This window comes from Pelodiscus sinensis, chromosome 3, assembly GCF_049634645.1.
Source record: "Pelodiscus sinensis isolate JC-2024 chromosome 3, ASM4963464v1, whole genome shotgun sequence".
Taxonomy (NCBI): Eukaryota; Metazoa; Chordata; order Testudines; family Trionychidae; genus Pelodiscus; species Pelodiscus sinensis.
In genome coordinates, this window is record NC_134713.1 from 85007644 (window position 1) to 85027497 (window position 19854).

The 19854-nt window shown below is 40.3% G+C and overlaps 1 protein-coding gene across 11 annotated transcripts in view; it reads right to left on the reverse strand.

Moving 5' to 3' along the window:
- Window positions 1-19854, reverse strand: part of FAM184A (family with sequence similarity 184 member A) — a 184815-nt gene that overhangs the window by 24680 nt on the left and 140281 nt on the right. For 9 of the 11 annotated variants that reach the window (XR_332068.4, XR_012902649.1, XR_332069.3 and 6 more), the window contains exons 10-14: window positions 19572-19784; window positions 17778-17931; window positions 8243-8370; window positions 2618-2802; window positions 2004-2150 (exon numbers count right to left, since the gene is read on the reverse strand). Coding sequence is in view for 8 of the 11 variants with exons in the window: in XM_025184663.2 (XP_025040448.2) it covers window positions 2004-2150; window positions 2618-2802; window positions 8243-8370; window positions 17778-17931; window positions 19572-19784 (827 nt within the window). In the remaining 3 variants the exon portion in view is untranslated. The remainder of the gene's footprint in view (window positions 1-2003; window positions 2151-2617; window positions 2803-8242; window positions 8371-17777; window positions 17932-19571; window positions 19785-19854) is intronic. The other 2 variants (XM_006123068.4, XM_006123065.4) reach the window with 1 other exon arrangement.

Sequence of the window (19854 nt, forward strand, 5' to 3'; positions counted from 1 at the left end):
CTACCCTGTAAAGTGGACATAAATGATGCTAACTACTTTTGTACACTTTGAAATCTATGGATGAAAGGTGCTATAGAAGAACTAACTATTACTATTATTTTAAACATTTTTCTCAGTCTTTTCTAGCTCAACTCACTCTTTAACTTCTTTAATGTTGCCAGAATGTAATCTCTGACACACAGTACTACCCAGTTCCTTTCCACACACTTATATTTTTCTATCTAAAGTAGATTCTCTGCTCTTTGGCTTAGTTTATAAACCTCAGAGTATAGTAAAACATATACAATTGAGCCATACCAATTTGAAAGATGCTAAGGATATATATGAACAAATAAATTTAAGCTTGAAATATTTAGGTAACAGCTTGAGATTCTTAAATTATCAGTATTATAAATATTTACAAACAAGCAATGCACTATTTGCTGTTAGTTCAGAAAAGAGATGGGAAATCTGATCTTAATTTCCTTCAAGTTTACTATTTATAAAGGAACAGTTTTTAAATGTGTTACTGTTATCAGTTGCTCATTATTAATTATCCACCATTCTAAAAACCTTTAAGTACAATATATTTCTGAAATTTGAGTTATTTTCACTGAATTTCTTTTCATTTATTTGTTGATTCTGAGGATTAAATTTGGAATGAAAATTGTTCCCAGATAAATTTCTGCTCCTGTGAAAAATATATTATGATATAGTTTAGCTAAGATCATTAATTAATAGTTTGCCAGTCTTCTGCATAATTAAAAGTATTTTATAGTTGAGATATGATACAATGCCAATTTACTGAAGGTACAATTATATACGCAGGGAGACCTAGAAAAAAAATGTATGAGTTTCTGGTGGTGAAGAAAAGGAAAAAAAGTTTTCACCCATTTTTTTAGAGGTCGAAAAGAAATCTATCTTGTTCAAATGGATGTTACTGAATTTTAATCAAAGCATAATTACTGAGAAACATCTTATCCTCCTGTGACTGGGTGGACTAGGCTCCAATGGAGGTTGGAGGCCTGGCCACATCCTACCCCAGTGACAGGAGCAGAAGAGAGGTCCTCCAAAAAGGACAGAGTGGCAGCCTTTGTGGCGGGCAATCAGGGTGCAGTAGGCGAATATAAAAGAAGCTGCTGGGCTAGGGCCTGGCAGTTCCTTGCTGGAGCTCACCCCAGGTAGACATGAGGGCTGGCTGGGAGAACAGCAGCACTCCAGGCATCTCTGAGTGGAAGCTGGACTTCAGACCTGGTCAGACCAGGTCCAGTGGAGGAAGATTAGCTTGTAAGCCAACAACACCTGACAGAACCCTGGACAGAGTCCAGGGGGAACTTGACCACAAAGCCTGAGAGAAAAAGCTGGACAGAGCAGCTGCCCAGGGAACATGACAGCTACTGACTAGATACATGGCAGGAACTGCTACTTACAGGATCCCTGGGCCGGGACCCAGAGGAGTGGGTGTGCCTGGGTCCCCCACAATTCCTAGCAGCCACAACAGAGGGTAGGAAGAGATCTGGTCCCAGGCCATATACTGGACACTTTCTCTTCTACAGACAGCCAGGCAGAGCGACTGCAAAACTCCCCTTGGCCACAGAGGGGTGCTCATAAGAAGGGTGGAGCCCTTTACACTTAATCTTTTACAATACTCAATATTTTGGAAGTAAACATGATTTATGGTATTTATAGCTTTATATAAGCAATATTTTTCTCACTTATGACAGCAATGCACAGCAATAATATAATCTTTTAAACAACATTCCCTGCAATTTAATAAGAACTGTACTAAATTAATGCTATCTTTTCTACCCTGTGTCTTTGGGTCTAATTAAACTCACAAAACTCCAAATGAAGTTAACGAGAATTTTGAGGGTATAAGGAATGCAGGATTAGGCCCCATACTTTGGTGGGTTTTGCACTTGTCTCTCTTTCCAAGGATACTTGATAACTTAGTGGATACCTTAATGAATTATTTTTCACTTCATACTCAGCCACATATGATTTTTTAATGGAATAAAACTTACGAAACTTGTAAAGCTGAATTAATTTCCTTGAGTAGCTCTTGGGTCTTATTAAAATCTGCGAGCATGCTTTGTTTCTCTCTGATGTGGTCTGCTGTCATGACATCCAGCTCTTTCTCATGTTTCTTGCTTAAATCTTGCTCATGTATCCTGTTTAATTTATTTTTGGTTAAAAAAAAGTTATTCTAACATCAGTCTGCTTTGTTCATCACGATTTTCTGACAGGTTTGAGATGGCTTTTTGTACAACACCAAATAACACTGTCAGCAATTACTGAATCAGTAAATCCTGTTACTTACTTTTCTCTACATTTCAAGCTTATTTCATGGAAAAGTCATCTCCTTTAATGCTTTTCTTTAAATAAACACAATGAGTTTCAAACAACATTTAAGAGGATTTTAGTTAAAGCTGGCCAAAATCTGTTATTAAAATTACAGCTCAACCATATAATAGTATCTACTTACATTACCTCCTGGCAGAGGTTAAATGATATACAATATCACATGACTAAATATCTAAACTAACATTCCACAAAGAGTCAAGAATCTCTGACAAACATTAGTGGTTCAGATTAATCAACAGGATAAAACATTAGTTTAGAATAGAAAAAATCATACCTAATCTGTTGGTTGGATTCACTGCGTATTCTGAGAACCTCTTTCCCCTTAAATTCCAGTTCTTTGGTTAGGGCACTTATATTCTCATGCAGAGTCAGAACCTCCTTATCTAATTCAGATATATGATGGTCACGATGTTTGAGTTCTTCGTGTAGGTCTGATACTCGGCACAAAAATTCCTTTTCCTAACAAACAAATATCAAGAGCACAGAAGATAATTTAATATGTAACTGTTTCAAATGGAAAATACTTGCCTCAGGATGATTATAACAGATTACTTTTTCATTTGTTTTAGACTTTTAATTTATAATTAACTGTGTTTAAATATAAAGTATAAGTTTAAAAAGTCATTATCAAAATCCTGATAAAGTAAACTGGAGATCAAAACATTTTCTATTGTGAAAGAATAGAAAAAAGACTCTCACTCACCGATGTGTGAAAGAAGTCTATGTATCAATATGTTGTGGGAGAGGAAAAAATCCCCTACAATTAAGGTTATACAAGCTGTTTCATTCTAAAAAGTGAGAATTTTTTTTTTTTTGGCTAAAAGTAAGTATGACATATTTGTTCTTAGCCTTGATACTCTTATTTTTATGTATTTGGTTTGAATACAGTTCAAGAAAAGCTCAGCAATTTTCAAGGATAAGGAAAGTAAAAAAAAGCCTGTTTTGTAATTATAAAAAAAATGTGCAACTTGAACAGTTCTAGCATATTTGTGTGGAATGGTAGAATTCTGATACATGGAATGGTCACAGACCTTTGGTCTTTTGAAAAGGCAACCCACAACTTGAAATTTTGTTTTTTTGCAACCCACCTGGGATCCAAATTCAGGTAGGGGATGGAAAAAAAATCACAGACCAGCATTCTTGTTCTCTGCCACTTCTTTGCCCCATTGAGGGAGCCCTAACACCCTGCAGCAGCACCCTCTTCCCTGGTACCTCAGCCCTAGTTCCAGACAAGTGCTGAGAGGATGCCCTGGGACAGGGGATGATGGACAGCAAGACCACCCAGTACTCACTCCACATCAAAAGTTCCTGTCCTATGAGACTGGGTCCAGCTTTCTGCTCCAGCCATTGTGAACTTGCTCACAGGGTCAAAGCATCACACAAGTTTGCCTAACCACCCTCTATCATGATGGAGATGGGAGTGGAGGAAAAAATTTGAGTGAATGTCTCCTTCCATATGATCAATGAAAGTGGATATGGAATGCATGAAGCTATGATTCAGCATACTCTCTCTACCTTATTCAGACAGGCACTTAAACTTATTTATTGGTAAACGGGACACTCTTAAGCATGTGTTTAAACATTTTGGAGTTCTGTTTACCGAACAGTTGCATTTTCATTTTTCTTTTAAAAGAATCACCTTGAAAAATCCATTTACATGACACTATATTAAAAAGCTATGCTTCAGAAACATTCAATATTCATCAAATGGGAGAGTTAAGATTGCATTAACAACTTGAACTCTTTCTTCTTCTGTATACATTGTATATAGTCTTTAATTCATTCAGGACAAAGATTGGATAATGAATGAGTTAAAGTTGTGCAAAAAATGAGACTGGCATCCTGCCCATTCTCTAATGTTTGAGGCATGGGACAACAAAAGGCAATGACTATAAAAATAAATACTAAATAACTGCTTCTTGCACTGAGCATTGTTCATCCTGTACACTGAATGAGACATGGGTTCTGAAGAGAAATATAGTATGCAATCATATAATTAAAGACTGTACAATAAACCTACACGTGAGGACAGAATGAAAGTTGCCTGGAAAATCTTAATATTATTTACAGTTATTTAAGAGTCATCTCTGTGCATTCATATTTGTTGAATATTGCGGCCCCGGTGTTGACTTATGGAACTGCCTTGAAAAAGTGATACCCATAATGGGATACACAAGGAATTTCATCTGACAGTGATGTTATAAGCCTACTGTATGTCCATAAGAGAATGCACCTCCGAACCAACTTGGTTCTCTCTCAGATTGGAGAGAACTGACAATATATTCAACCCTAACTTAGGGGAAAGACAGGAAGGTAGTGTCAATGCAGAGGCGATCATCACAGAACTCCCAATAAGTAACTTCGGGTATGTCTACACTACCCCGCTAGTTCGAACTAGCGGGGGTAATGTAGTCATCCGCAATTGCAAATGAAGCCCGGGATTTGAATTTCCCGGGCTTCATTTGCATGAAGCCGGCTGGCGCCATTTTTAAATGCCGGCTAGTTTGAACCCCGTGCCGCGCGGCTACACGCGGCACAGAGTAGCTAGTTTGGATTAGGCTTCTAATCCGAACTAGCTGTACTCCTCGTGGAATGAAATTGAGACTGTACAGTCACTTGGAATTGATACTACTGAAAAATCTGAAGTGAGCTCCTAATTTTTTTTTTTTTTTTTTTTTTTTTTTTTTAACAGAAATTGAAAAATTGAAGTGACAATCATAAACTGCTACTGAATTGGGCATGCAGACTTCCCATGCAATGCATGGAGCGACATCAGCACCAAAGAATGGGATTCAAAAAAAGCTAGTACACTGAGTGGGGAGTGGAGGGAATGGATTAAACTCTACCCCTCAGAAGAACGTAGGTGCCTCACCACAGGCCAAAAGGAAGTGCCTTTCTCTAGTCAGGATTCACAGCTGCAGACCCTCTCCTGGATTTAGGTATCTAAGCTCTTTTTTGAAAGAGTAAAAATGACTTTGTATTCCCAGGGTTAAGTCATTCATCTGGGATGTGGGAGACCCTTGCCCATTCATCCTCCTACAATTCATATTTAAATTATTTAGACACAATGGAACAGCTTCAACAGGAGACAGAGACATGTTCCAGAATATCACCTTGCTCTGGGGCTAGGACACTGGCATGGCAGGCATAGCAAGTTTAAACCCTTATTTATATCAGGCAGAAGGGTGAATGCCATCGGGATCTCCCACATTTTCTCCCGCTGGGCTAAAAGTTAAAATGAGCACAGCACCACTGTCTCTACCTTCTCCTCTGGCAGTTTTGTATGGGTTTAAGTATATTCTTAGAACACCAACAGGATCAAGCTCCACAGGCAAGACACTGGGTAATTCAAGGAATCTGCTAAAATGTAGGCATGAGTTACGTGTCTAGGCATCTAGAGCAGGGCTGGGCAATAATTTTTGAAAGGGGGCCCACTTCACCAAGTTCAGAAGTGTTCGTGGGCGGACTCGGAAGGGGCAGGGCCATGTGCTGTGAAAAGATGCCAATATGTTTTTACACAACAATATGTTGTCTAACAGCCCCAGGGAACAGGAGAGCACTTGAAATAGAAACAACTGAGAGGGCTTACAGCTCCCCTCACCTCTAGTGCGTTGCTGGGCACAGTGATCCCTTTCAGCTGTTTCTATTTAAAGGGTTGGCCCCTTCCCTACACCAGTCAGGGAAAGCATTGCCTAGCAGTTGCTGGGAACAGGAGAGCCCTTTAAATAGAGACAGCTGACAGGGCTCGTAGCTCTCGACTCCTCTAGTGCCTTTGCTAGGGAGCCAGAGAACTCCAGCCCTTTCAACTGTTTTTATTTAAAGGGCTTGCACCTTCCCCTCCCCTGCTACCCAAGGCTGGGGAAGACGCGAGCCCTTTAAACAAAAGCAGCTAGAAGGGCTCTTGCCCCTATCCCACTCCTAGGCAATGAGCTAGAGGGCAGGGCCTGAAACTGCCTCGCGGGCTGGATCAAAGCCCTAGACAGGCCGGATCAGCCCACTGAAAGGCTTTTGCCCACCCATGACCTAGAGTGAGGTGGCTGAGCACATACCTGCTAGTAGAACTGTAGGCCTTTAGGGATTTTGGGTAGCTACAGAATTAGATACCACCTTAATGGGAGTTTTGAAGTTTTCTATAACACTTACATGTTGGATTTAGGTTCCTAGAGCAAGAGTGGCTCCATAGAAAGCATTGTTTTCCTTTTGAAGTCTTGCTAATAGAAAGTCTAGAAGCTTAACTTTAATGGGAAATAAAACTTTTTCCCGCTGAGTCCAGTTGAACAATTCTGAATTTGAAGTGTGATTTATAGACTTGACTTGGGGTTAGTTTAAGACTCCCAATTAGGTTTGTATATGAGGGCAGGAAAAAGAAAAAGGGGTGGCATATTAGGCAAATATACAACCTGGCTTGATAAAGACCCTGGCTGGGATGATTTATTTGGATTTGGTCCTGCTTCGAAAAGGGGGTTGGACTAAGTAACTGCCTGAGGCAGAGGTGGACAAGAGGAAGCTAGCAGGCTGGATCTGGCCTGCCAAACCACCGGATCTAGCCCTCAGCTGCCTCCTGGAACCCCTAAGCACAGTGCAGCTGCAGCTGCTTTAAATGTGGTTAATCTATGCTGGGGAGTGAGGAGAAACTGAGAAATTTTGCTGGAGGCAGGGGCACTCAATGAAGCCATCTCCCTTCCTCCCTCCCTGCCCTTCCCCCCGCCCCATCCAGAGCAGAGCCAGGTGGAGCAGATTGCCAATGGAGCTCAGGTTTCCGCAAGGCTGCTGGCTGGGAGCCATTTAGGTCAGTGTTTCTGAAAGGTACCACGGAAACACTTTCAGAAACACTTTAACTGGCTGCCCCAGTTTGTTTATGTACCGGCGCCGTGGCCACAGAGCTTCGCAGTTCCCCCTGGCTCCGTTTCCTCCTTTGTAGCCAAGGGGAGCCATGGAAAGCGGTGGCCTGGCCCACGCTGCTTCCCACAGCTCCCCTTGGCTGCAAAGGACAAAACGGAGCCAATGGGAACCGTGAGGCTCCATGGCTGCGGCACCGGTACGTAAACAAACTGGGGCAGCCAGTTAAAATGTTTCTGCAGTACACTTTCAGAAACAGTGGCCTAGGTAAGCGCCTCACAGCCAGAGTCTGTATCTGACACCCACCTTCTCTGCTCACCAACTATCTGCCCCAGGCCATCACCATCCAAACCCTCTGTATCTCTTTCCCCTTTTTTCCCAGGTCACAATTCCCTCCCAGACCCTGAATCCTCCTAAACCCATCTCACCAGGTCAAAATCCTTTCCTGCACCTATACCCCTCCCTGACTCTGTACCCCACTCTCCTGTACCAGGTTACCACCCAAATCCTCTACACCCCCTTCATCCAGGTCACAACTCCCTCCCAGATCCTGCACCCCCAACTAAAGCCCCTCCCCCAGACCAGAATCTTCTCCTGCACCCATACCCTCTTCTGGACTCCGCACCCCAAGCCTCTGACCCAGATCACAACCCCTTTCTTCCCCCAAACTCCCTCTCAGACTCTACACACCCTCCTGCACCCCAGTTCCCCAACCCAAGCTCCCTTCTGCATCCAATGCAGCCCTTGCTAAAATCTTGGAGTGGCCCCTCCATTAAAAATTATTGCCCAGCCTTGGCCTGAGGTCTCTTCCAACCCTAATCTTCTATGAATCTATAACTGGGGAAGGAACATTGTCCAGCTTTGACTGCCTTTCAAAGATTAAAGTCTATAGAGTCTCAGAGGGAGAAAGTGTTATTTCCCATTAAAGTTAATCTTCTAGACTTTCTTAGTCTAACTCAGCTACCCCCTTAAGCTTATAGTACATTTATGCTCTCCAGTTAATACAAAACAAATTCTAAATATACCACTTTACATACAGTTACCATTAATGATTATTTACCTGTCGTCTGCTGAGTTCTATACTTCTTTCAAGTTCCATTTTAGCAGCTACCAATTCTTGTTGATGGTTGTGTCTTAGTTGGTCAATTGCTGCTGCATGTTGATGATTTAACTCTGAGCGCAAAGAAGCTAGTTACCATAATTAAAGGAAAAATATTTATTTTGTAAAAATTATTGTTAATTAACATAATACAACTCTGAAAACATATTACTGCTCACCTAATAAAAGGAGAGAGAGAAAATTACTTGTATAAATTAATATTAAATGTATGTTGAACTTTTCATGTCAGCTATCTTCCATCTTAAGCAAAGTCAGTCTTGTTCAACACTAGAATAGGTGATGTGTTGCAGGAAAATGTACTGGTAACTCAGTACACTTGTTCTTAAAGTGTTTTCTATTCGGAAAAATACTTATGTAAAAATGGGATTAGATACAACACATCTACTCCCTGTGCACATTCACAGTCATGTCTGCTTACCTGAGTGACAGAGTACTTGCAAAACTACCATGGAAGTTTACCAGCTTAGGTACAAAACCTGCTTGACCCTATTTTACTATGACTGATGATGGAAAAAAATCATTCCAATTAATGACATTTTATTTGAAGAAAAAAAAATGTTCTTCAACCTTATGAGTGGACAAGCAGAATTTTGACATACCAAGCCATGGAAAACAGATGGATGATATTCCAGTTTATACATCAACAACAGAAATGTTAACTAAGGTCCAAGTGCAGCCAAAATTGTTATACTCTTAGTTATAATTGTGTGGTAATGGGTAAGAACAAGTTTTTCTATCTGTCACCTTTATAAATTCAGCTTGGATTCTCTCAGCCAAAATGGATTCTTATGCATTATCACTATCATTATGTAGCTGACACTAAAGCTAAGGGGATAGGTAGATACGCTGGAGGGCAGGGATAGGGTCCAGAATGACCTAGACAGATTAGAGGATTGGGCCAAAAAAATCTGATGAGGTTCAACAAGGACAAGTGTAGAGTCCTGCACTTGGGACGAAAGAATCCCAAGCCTTGTTACAGACCGGGGACTGACTGGCTAAGTAGCAGTTCTGTAGAAAAGGACCTGGGGATTACAGTGGATGAGAAGCTCAATATGAGTCAACAGTAGCCAAGAAGGCTAATGGCATATTGGGTCGCATTAGGAGGAGCATTGCCAGCAGATCTAGAGAAGTGATTATTCCCCTTTATTTGGCTCTGGTGAGGACACATCTGGAGTATTGTGTCCAGTTCTGGGCCCCCCACTATAGAAAGGATATGGACACATTGGAGAGGGTCCAGTGGAGGACGACCAAAATGATTAGGGGGCTGGAGCCCATGACCGATGAGGAGAAACTGAGGGATTTGGGTTTGTTTAGTCTGCAGAAGAGAAGAGTGAAAGGGGATTTGATAGCAGCCTTCAACTTCCTGAAGGGAGGTTCCAAAGAGGATGGAGAAAGGCTGTTCATGGTAGTGACAGATGGCAGAACAAGGAGCAATGGTCTCAAGCTACAGTGGGGGAGGTCTAGGTTGGATATTAGGAAAAACTGTTTCACTAGGAGGGTGGTGAAGTACTGGAATGGGTTATGTAGGGAGGTGGTGGAATCTCCATCCCTAGAGGTTGTTAAGTCTTGGCTTGACAAAGCCTTGGCTGGGTTGATTTAGTTGGGATTGGTCCTGCATTGAGGGCCTCCTGAGGTCTCTTCCAGCCCTATGATTCTATCACTAAGGCTCAGTGTCTGTCACAGAAAGTCACGGATTCCATGACTTTCTGCAACCTTTGTGGCTTCTACAGTGGCCAATGTGGCTAACCCCAGGGCCACTCAAACAGAACACAGGGCTGTCCTACCTGTAGAGCCTGATCCTGTTGGTGTTCTTAGAGTACACTTTAACTTTAAGGGGACCAGCCACATCGGCTATTGCTCAGGTGGCCTAGGGCAGCTGGCACCAAGGAATGCCTGAGCAGCAGTCACAAGAGTTGTGGAAACAGCGGGAGGTGGGTGGAAGCAGTGGCTCCAAGCATCAGTTGGGGGCTAGGGAAGAGAAGCTGAGGGTGAGGGCCAGCTGCAGTGGCCACTTCCCTGGTGACCACAAGCCCTGGGGAGCATCTGAGCAGAAGCTAGTGTGGCTGGCCTCAGGGACTGCCTGATCAGCAGTTCCGGGGTAGCAGGAGCAGTAGTGAGTTGGCATCCCCAAGGGTAGTCAGAGCAATTGCTGTTCACTGGCCTCTAGCAGCTGGTTCTACTGGTCCCAGGACTCCCATCCCAGAGCAGCACCCTCCCCCCCCCCACCTAAGATTGAGTCCAGAGCAGATAGAATAACATGGTCATGAGCCATGAATTTTTTTTATTGTTTATGACCTACCAGTGACTTTTATTAAAAATATCCATGACTAAATAGTATCTTTAATTATCACTAGGAATAGAGATTCCAGAGGCTAAGTACACCCGCAGTCACATCTGTAGAATCCCATTAACATTACTTGCAAAGATGTAATTGAGAGAGCATCATTTAAAGACAATGAGGTTGCACAGATTTTAATGAAGGCACAGTCTGAATGGCAGAATCCTTAAAACTAGTAATTAAGACTGATAAGAAAAGAACAGACTGATTTTTAGATTCCAGTTTGGAGTTGCAGCGTTGAAAGTTAGAAAAAATATATTTAATTCTTCTATATTGATCTTTTTCTGAGATGCCCATCAGGGCCAGATTACAGAATTTTGGGGCAGTTAACTATGGAAGATGGGGCTGCGGCCACCTTCCTTAAACTAGTCAGAGCATATGATACAGAATGAATAAATATGACAACATCTCCATTTTACTAATGTTAAATCAGAGAAGACTGAAAAAATCGAAAATGATATATTAATAGATCTAGATTATGTAATATAAATACATATGACAATTTGTTTTTTAAATAAATCAAATACCCACTTTCTCTGTTTTTTGTTGTGGGAAACAATTGGTAAAAGGAGGCTAATTGCTAGGATGTATTTATGAAATGTGATTCCAGTTACAGGGGAAATGGTTCTTGATGAAAACAGTACTTGCTGAAGATTATAGAAATCAGAAAAAAACAAACATATTAGAATACTGGATATTTGAGCTCCCAAATGAGACTCACTTCTGCTTTCTAAAAAAGAAGCAGGACTAAGGGATCACTTTACCAGATCGTAAGTGAAAAGGGATGCTAATCTCAGATGGCTTTGAACACAAGTTGGATTCAAATCAATAAAAATAAAGGAATGACAAACTGATTGTGCGATTGGGCTTCAAGCAGGAAAGCTGGTTCTTTTTCCTCCTGGTAAAAAGTGAGAATATGGGGGGCAGGATGGCTAGCTACCAAGACCCTAAAGAGGATACTGTGTCTCTTATGGCTCATGATACTGATGTCAGCAAGGAAGAACAGGCCAAAGATTAGATGAACCTTCAATAGACTCCTCTTCCTCCCCCCCAAAAATCCAGACCTCTCCCAAATCCCCCCTACTCTTATGTGACTCTCATTATCATGTATATGACAGGAATGGGGGCCCAAGTACAGCTGTCACCTCAGAAACTGCCACTGCTCCACCACAACCCACCTCTTCTCCTCCCAAGTGCCTGCCGAACCCCACTAGCCTGACCCTCCTCTTCTCACAGATGCAAATACTGTCCCTTCTTCCCTCCTGTGAGTCTTGTGCCCTTGATCCATAAGCCCTTACACCCACTCCCTTCCAGAAGTCTCAGACCAGGGAGCTCCCCTGTTGTCCCCTCCCAAGCTCTAAGTAACCAATGCGCCCCTGTGGCCTTGCTGCTTACACCTCTCTGCTCATGAGTCTTGGGTCTGTCTTGTCTTCTGGCAACAAGAGGAGCAGGAGTTGCCAATTAGTAGAGCCCTGCATGGATAGACATGATTACCCACAGATGTAGATATCTGCAAATAGACATTAACATCCACTGATCAACAGGGCTCTACTCCCAGCAGACCCTGCGGCCAAAGGAGAAGAATATGATCCCACCACTCCCAGGCGTCAATGTCCCATGCTGGCTGCTCCTCCCAGCTATGCAGCTGCACTGCCCCCAGCCCCACCGCCATTGGGGCTGTATGACCCCAGACAGGAGACATAGCTGTTGGTGGGGCTGCCACATTAGCAGCACTCTCAGAGACCTTATGATCTATGTACTGTAGTAGAAACAGTCACTGGCATGCATTACCATACGTGCATACAGCAATGGCTGCTAGTTACAATATGGTTGGGTTTTTTTCTGCTGTATCTTAAGAGAAACAAGTGACCCTGTTGTCCTGGATTTGAGGAGTATACATAGCCTGATATGTAATTAAGCAAATTGCAACCGTATTATGTGCATTCAGCCACTATAAACTGATAAAATAAAAAACCCACATAGTTAAGTGTTAATTTAAAAACAGGCTTTTAAAACCAAAATCAAATCTAGGTAGTAGTTTTTGCTAATCAATTAAAAAACAACTAAGTCTAAAAACCTTAATGTCTAAAACCCTTACATCTAAATGCTTTTAATATTAAAATTTATTAAAAATTAAAAATAATGTACTAGAGGTCATGATAACATGTTTTATAAAGACAGTTATAAAAATTAGCCAATAATATACTGTTTAAGTAAGTCTTCTAAACCATCAAATGTTTCTCCTAACAGCCTCTCTCTCCATTGTGTAAGCAACTGGCCACTGCCATTAATTACTCAATATTGTTCCATACGTTAGGTAAATATCTAAAATGTTCTACATCTACTGCTTATGTTTGTGTGTGTTTAAATCCAATAATTCCAGAATTAAATAACATGCTCACTTGTATTACTCCTTGATCAGATGAAAATTGCTGTGTTCCTATACACTTATTCCTTACACTACCTAAAGTAAAATAGCTAAGTTTCCCCTGTTGGAGGTTCTAAAAGCCCCAGAAACAACCCCTTTAACTCTTCCTGTCTTTAGGCATTACAATCAGCAATGCATGATTAAAAATGGCACACCAGTTAGGAACTGGGCATCTGAAGATCATTAAGTTACAGTGCACATGAAATCCTAGGTATGCATTTGGGCAGATATCCCAAGGTGGGGGCATTACAGTATTTTTGGCATTCTAGCTGGAACAGAGTGCATGTTTGTCTATCTTGGCTGAAAAGCATGCTGACAGCTGAAGCATTGAGGTTTCCTGAGCGATAGCACTAATTGGATGTACTCTAAGGTATAATTAATCCTGGGTAAGGGTGAAATCCTACTTTTTGGCCATGTCACTTGCCTTCCCATTTAAGAGTCATTCTATGCTGAAGTAAACTAATTTTGTAACATTCTAGCTGCTGTTGCATGGAATTTGGATGTAACCTTCAACTAAGATTTGTCATTCATTCTGAAGTTGATTTTTTTGCTAAGACATGTGTCAACTTCACTTATTAAGCATTCTGAGACTCTGGTTACTTAATAGCTGACAACAAGCTCTAGTGCATGCTTTGGTGCTTTTACTGCTTGATTACTTGATCTTTTGCTGTTAACATTTTTGAAATTTAGGTCTTGATCCACTGAAGTAAACGGGAAACTTCAAGTAAAGTATGTCTGCGTTGCAGATGGAAAGTGTGGTTCCCAGCATAGGTAGACAGATTTGAGTTAGCTTGAGTTGACCAGTCTATCCATAAGTCTGTTTACACAAGTCCATAATATACCCACCAATCCAGGTAAAAGTTTTTGTGTGTGTGCACATGCACACTACAACTTAAAGTCTAAGTTAACTCTGCCATGAAGATATACCTTAAGTGGCAGCTTATCTAATCAGATACTATTTAATTCCTATAAGCTGGGTATGACTCTGCATTAAAAGCTTCTTTTGTGCTTAATCTATTTAGGACAGAGTGCTGTGGAAACTTTAGATCTCTTTTGGGACCCTCACATCAGAGAAACAAACATTGGATTCTGTTAAGACAAAATGTTATTCTTTTGATATGTAGCAATATTGCTGCTTCTCTATTTTGTTAATAAAGAAGTCCAAAAAAGGACAGAAAATCTGATTTTACATGAAAGAAGGCGCAATAGAATAAAAAAATATAGGTTTTTAGATGACAGTAGAGATTCATATATAGGACAGAAGGAAACACTGTGATTATCTAATCTGATCTCCTCCTCCCATATAACAAAGGCCAAAGAACTTCTCCAAGTAATTCCTGTTTGAACAAGAACATATCATTTCGAAAAGCATCCAATCTTAATTTAAAAATTGCCAAGGATAGAGGAAAAAAATATATTCTCCATGACTCATGGTAAATTGTTCCAATAATTAGTTATCCCACCTGTTAAAATGTTATGCCTTATTTTGAGTCTGAATTTGTCTAGCTTCAATTTCCAGTCAGTGGATTTTGTTATACCTTTGACTGCTGGAATGAAGAACCCTGTCAAATTCCTGCACTACCAAATTTCTGTAGGGTATTTACACACTGTGATCATATAATTCCTTAACCTGCTCTTTGTTAAGGAAAACAGACTCAACTCCTTCAGTTTATCACTATGAGGTGTGTTTTCTAGTCCTTTAATCATTCTTGGGGCTCTTCTCTAAATTCTCTCTAGTTTATCAACATCCCTCTTCTAAAAGGGCTGATGAGAAAAAAAAACAAACAAAAAAAACCCAGTTCACTGACCTATTTAAACAACAGCATCCAAAACCAAAACTTTTATATTTATAGATTCAAAGTGAGGTTCATGGCTCTAAGGTTAGTTAAACTCCAGGTTACCTTAAAAAGATAGAGAGAGCCTACTGATTAGTAATGTGGTGCAGCTAATTGCACCACAAATTCCATGACTACAGCTCCCTGTTTTTCAATACACTTAAAATATGTCCATACTGAGCTCAGATAATACCTTTGAGCTTTAAGGAGACATATCCAAACTACCTCTGACCAAGCAAGTGCACTAAAAATAGAAGTTTGTCTTCAGTAATGCAAGTGATGGGATGGGCTAGTCAACCCAAGTATTAATCTGATGTCTTAGACAGCATTTTATTCAGAGCAGCTAGTCTCCCATGCTGCAGCAGCCACACTTCTATTTTTAGCATGCTAGTTTGATCAGAACAAATATGACCCCTTGAGCTGGAATTCATACCTTCCAGCTCTAGTACTGACATACCTTTTGTCAAGATGAAATACTATCCTTTTGTGACGTGGGAGGGCATTCCAAGGTACATAAAATTTTGCAAGATTATCAGGAAATCATTGGTTCACAAAAATATTCAGTTTCTGGACTGACTGGAGCAACAGACCATTTCTGAGTTCACTTTCTGTGGAGATAACATTATTTCTTTGTTTGCTCAAAGATTGTCTTTGATTCTAGTGTCTGGTACTGCTCAATAGAACCATGAAAGAGAGGTGCAACAGAAGAATGGCATTGTTCAGATTCCCTCCTTCAACAATGAACAGCAAATCCTCTCATTTTTAATGAGTCTAAGGAAAGGAGTGGGGATAATGTTAGATGTTCTGTCATATTCCTGTAACAAGCAGATAACCTCCCAACACATTTCACAAAAGGACCTCTTGCTCCAGATAATCCCTGTCCAAGGAATTGAAGTTGGCATTATTCCTGATACCTTGCTATCGAGGATCAGAAAGGAGATTCTGGCTAGTGTTATGGAACAAACATTAATGAAGTCTATAGGAGATCTGTCTGTGTGAGAAGACTAGAGGTAACCTGACTTTGATAAAGTGCTGAAAAAAATGGAATGAAAATGGTAGCGCCCAAAGCAGAAAGAAAGTAGTGGGCTCAAGTGAAACATACTGCTGGTGTCTAATTGATAAACATTTCTGCACGTACAGTGTTGTTTTGGTCTATTCACTAAGTATAAGCAGCAAGGGAAGTTTAGGTTGGACATTAGGAAAAAGTTCCTAACTGTCAGGGTGGTTAAACACTGGAATAAATTGCCTAGGGTGGTTGTGGAATCTCCATCTCTGGAGATATTTAAGAGTAGGTTAGATAAATGTCTATCGGGGATGGTCTAGACAGTACTGGGTCCTGCCATGAGGGCAGGGGACTGGATTTGATGACCTCTCAAGGTGCTTTCCAGTCCTAATAGTCTATGATTATACAGATAAAGTGTTACCTTACCAGAAGCTGCTAAAGAAATGGCCATCTTATACTAAAATGAAGTCTTGCATCTATGTACATAATCATAAATTTGAAATCTATTTTTGATTAGTTTTTAAGGGAGTACTGAAGCTGCTGTCATTGGTGGTGGAGAGGCATGGGGGACGCACGAAAATGGCTAGTGTAGTGTAGCTGTACATGCTAGCCATTTTTACACTTTCCCCATTGCCTTTGTACAATCAATTACACTAGCTTCAGTATTCCCTTAATCATTTCTTCTCACAGGCATCTCTGTCGTCTTCTGCAACTTACGTGTCCATTTTTTTCCCAGCAAGTCTATCCACCAACCCACCTAAACTTACCTCATTCAAACTGCTTCTAAAAGCTAATTCCTGCCATCTAATCAGTTGAAAGAGTCAGAAAGGGAAAAAGTTCCTTAAACTGAAAACCACACAAACAACTCAGAACCCTCAAAATATGCATGTGTATTATGGAGTAAATTTCATGATTTGTTCTTTCCCTCAGAGTCTATAATCATCACTTGTTCTGTTGTACTAAATTTAGATTGTGTACTCTTTGAGGAAGTCACCAAATCTTTAATCTGTTTTGTGTGGTGCCTAGCAATTCATGTGGTCTCAAAACAAATAATGATATCTATCTATATATCAAATATAAAAAGTCATGGAATCCAGTCATGTACAAGCTTATTTTTTAGTAATCATATTCCTTAACCAAGCTAAAACTATGGATCTCTCTAGTTAAGGTCCTGTCTATGCTAAATTACAGATTGATTTGTAATACACTATAGATTAGTAATGAGCAATAAGTACTTACTGAGTCATCTGACTAAAATGTTTTTGCAGATGGATTCTTAGTGTCTTTATTTTTCCACTATTATATGTATATACTGAAACTGTTCTATTTCATTGATACTTTCTTTAACTTTCTCCATCATAAAAAGTTTCAGAGGGGTAGCCATGTTAGTCTGTTACCTTAAAAACAATGAGTAGTCCTCCTTTGGTACCTTAGAAACTAACAAAAATATGTAGGATCATGAGTTTTCATGGGTAAGGCCCACTTCAATTCATTTGTTGGTCTCCAGCATGCCACAGGACTACTCATTTCTCCATCATGAAATTCTGGTTGCTGAAACATCACTAACACATTCAGTGGTGGATTTTTTCCAAAGGTTCAGTTGATCTACCTGCTCTCATTGAACTCTAATATCTGTTGATTTCAATACAATAGGCCAATACTGAGTGCTTTTGAAAATCCCTATCTACAACTTTATATTTATTCAAATTATTTACCTTCTTTATTCCTAATGTCATTCTTAGTTTTATACTATTTTTCACTTATAGTGCTATGGAAATTGTGAAAAGTGCTTTATGTCAAAAGTTATATTAATTATGCAAAAGGTAATAATATTTTCTGATGTATTTTACACTAGCTTAAAAATACTATACCCAGCATTGCTTTCCCTTCATCTTCCAGCTCAAATCGAAGTGTCTGAAGTTCCTGTTCCATTTCCAATTTGAAACCTTCCATCGCTTGTTTGTGTGTTTCTTTCAGTGTCTGAAGTTCTTCTGAATGTTTTTGTTGTAAATGCTCTTCTAGTTCCTATGAAATAAAAAAAAAAAGACTTTTATTACAGAGTAAAACAGTGCATAAAATATTTAACAATGAAGTAACAGGAAAGATTCTCTTTAAAAATGACAAAAATGCATGTATTATTAAAAACACCTCAATTTATCATTTTAAAAAGCCACTGAAACACTAAACCATCATTAAAAATGTAATCTTTATACTATTACCACAAATTAAAGTGCCATAGAGTACTTGATTCTTAGTCTTTCCCATCACTGATGATTACTAGTATGTTTTAATATAAAGAGTAAGTACTGTACTCTACTCCCAATTTGTGCATGGAATAAAGGCAGGCTACAATCACCATGAATACCCAAAATTTAAGTTTCTAAAGTCATTTATTGTTCGGGTAGTTTTGGTCCCCTGTGAACAAAATAGAGTATGAAACCACAATATGATTTCAATGCAACTATTTTTGCATTCATTGTATAATATTTCTAAAATTTGCCCTTTCCTTTCTGTCCCAACAGGCAAAACACTTCTCTGCATTTGTTACCTCCTGCTTTGACTCTCGCGGTCTCCTCTTCATAACTCTGAATGTTCGTAACTCTGAGCACACAGGTTGGACCTCCATGGTCCGGCACCTTTGGGACCTGACCAGTCCCAAACAAGGGGATTTGCTGGACTAGGGGAGGTTCTTCCCCTCCTGGCCCATGCTAAAACGCTGCCAACTCCCTTCCCCCTGCTAGGTCTCCAGCTTGCCCCACTGCTGCCTGGTCAGCCGTTACTCCTTGGGCTAGAGCTGAGTAGACTGAGCTCCCTGGCTGCCACCGGGGCCGGAACTGTGTAGCCAGGGCCGGAGTTCCCTGCTACAGCCCAGCTGCTGGGGCCAGATCTCCCAGCTGTGAAGTCACCTCTCCCCCACCACAAAGGGATCTCAGCTGAGTCACTGGTACCCCCTGCTACGCTCCTGCCCTGTGGCCAGATCTCCCTATACCTGGACTCTGTGGTCCAAGAACATTTGTGGTTCTGCCGGACCATGGATGCTTCCTGACCAGAGAGTCCTGGTTAAGGGAGGTACAATCTGTAGCAGGACATTTTTAAAAGAAAAATTAGATAATTGGACAAAATATGTAGGTGATATTGATAATGATTAAAATACTAACATGATGCCAAAAGATATAGCAGAGTGTGAAACTTCTAATAGATAATGTCTATTTTATAAAAGAGAAATTTCAGAGAGGCAGCTATGTTAGTGTGTTTCAGAAAAAGCAAGGAGTCGGGTGGCACTTTAAAGACTAATACATTTATTAGAGCAAAAGTTTTCATTGGCTACAACTCACTTCCTCAGTCAGTCAGTCTCTCTCATTCATATCTGAGGAAGTAAGATGTAGTTCATGAAAGCTTATGCTCTAATACCTTAATAAATTTGTTAGTGTTTACAGTGCCAATGGACTCCTTGTTTTTATTATAAAGGATGTTATTCAATTTGCCTGCATACTGTTTAATTGTAATAACCATATTACTAAAGCAAGTCACATCCCCTGTAAAAGAGAAATAGATAATGCAAAGCATATTCTTTACTAATTCTCTGTGTTTCATATACCGGCACATTCAATCATATAACTGTGGTGTGTCCTATAGGTTTGTCTGAAATATCCAAAAGAGCATGCCTTTTGTTGTTGTTCTTTTGTTTGTTCCATGTTTTGAAATGCAAGGATATGTGCTTCCTTTAGGGACTTGTGCCTTTGCTGATGCTCTTCTTCCAGTTCCTCAAGCTCTTGGGTAAGCCTTTGTCGTTCTTGACTAAATTGGGCCTGTAGTTGTTGCAAGGAACTCTGAGACTGGGAAAGCTGCATCTCCAGATTCTGTTTCAGCAAGGAGATCTAATCCACAAAATAGCAATCAGTAAATCATAAATACAAATGTCAAATCAGGAAAAAATGCTTTCAAAAA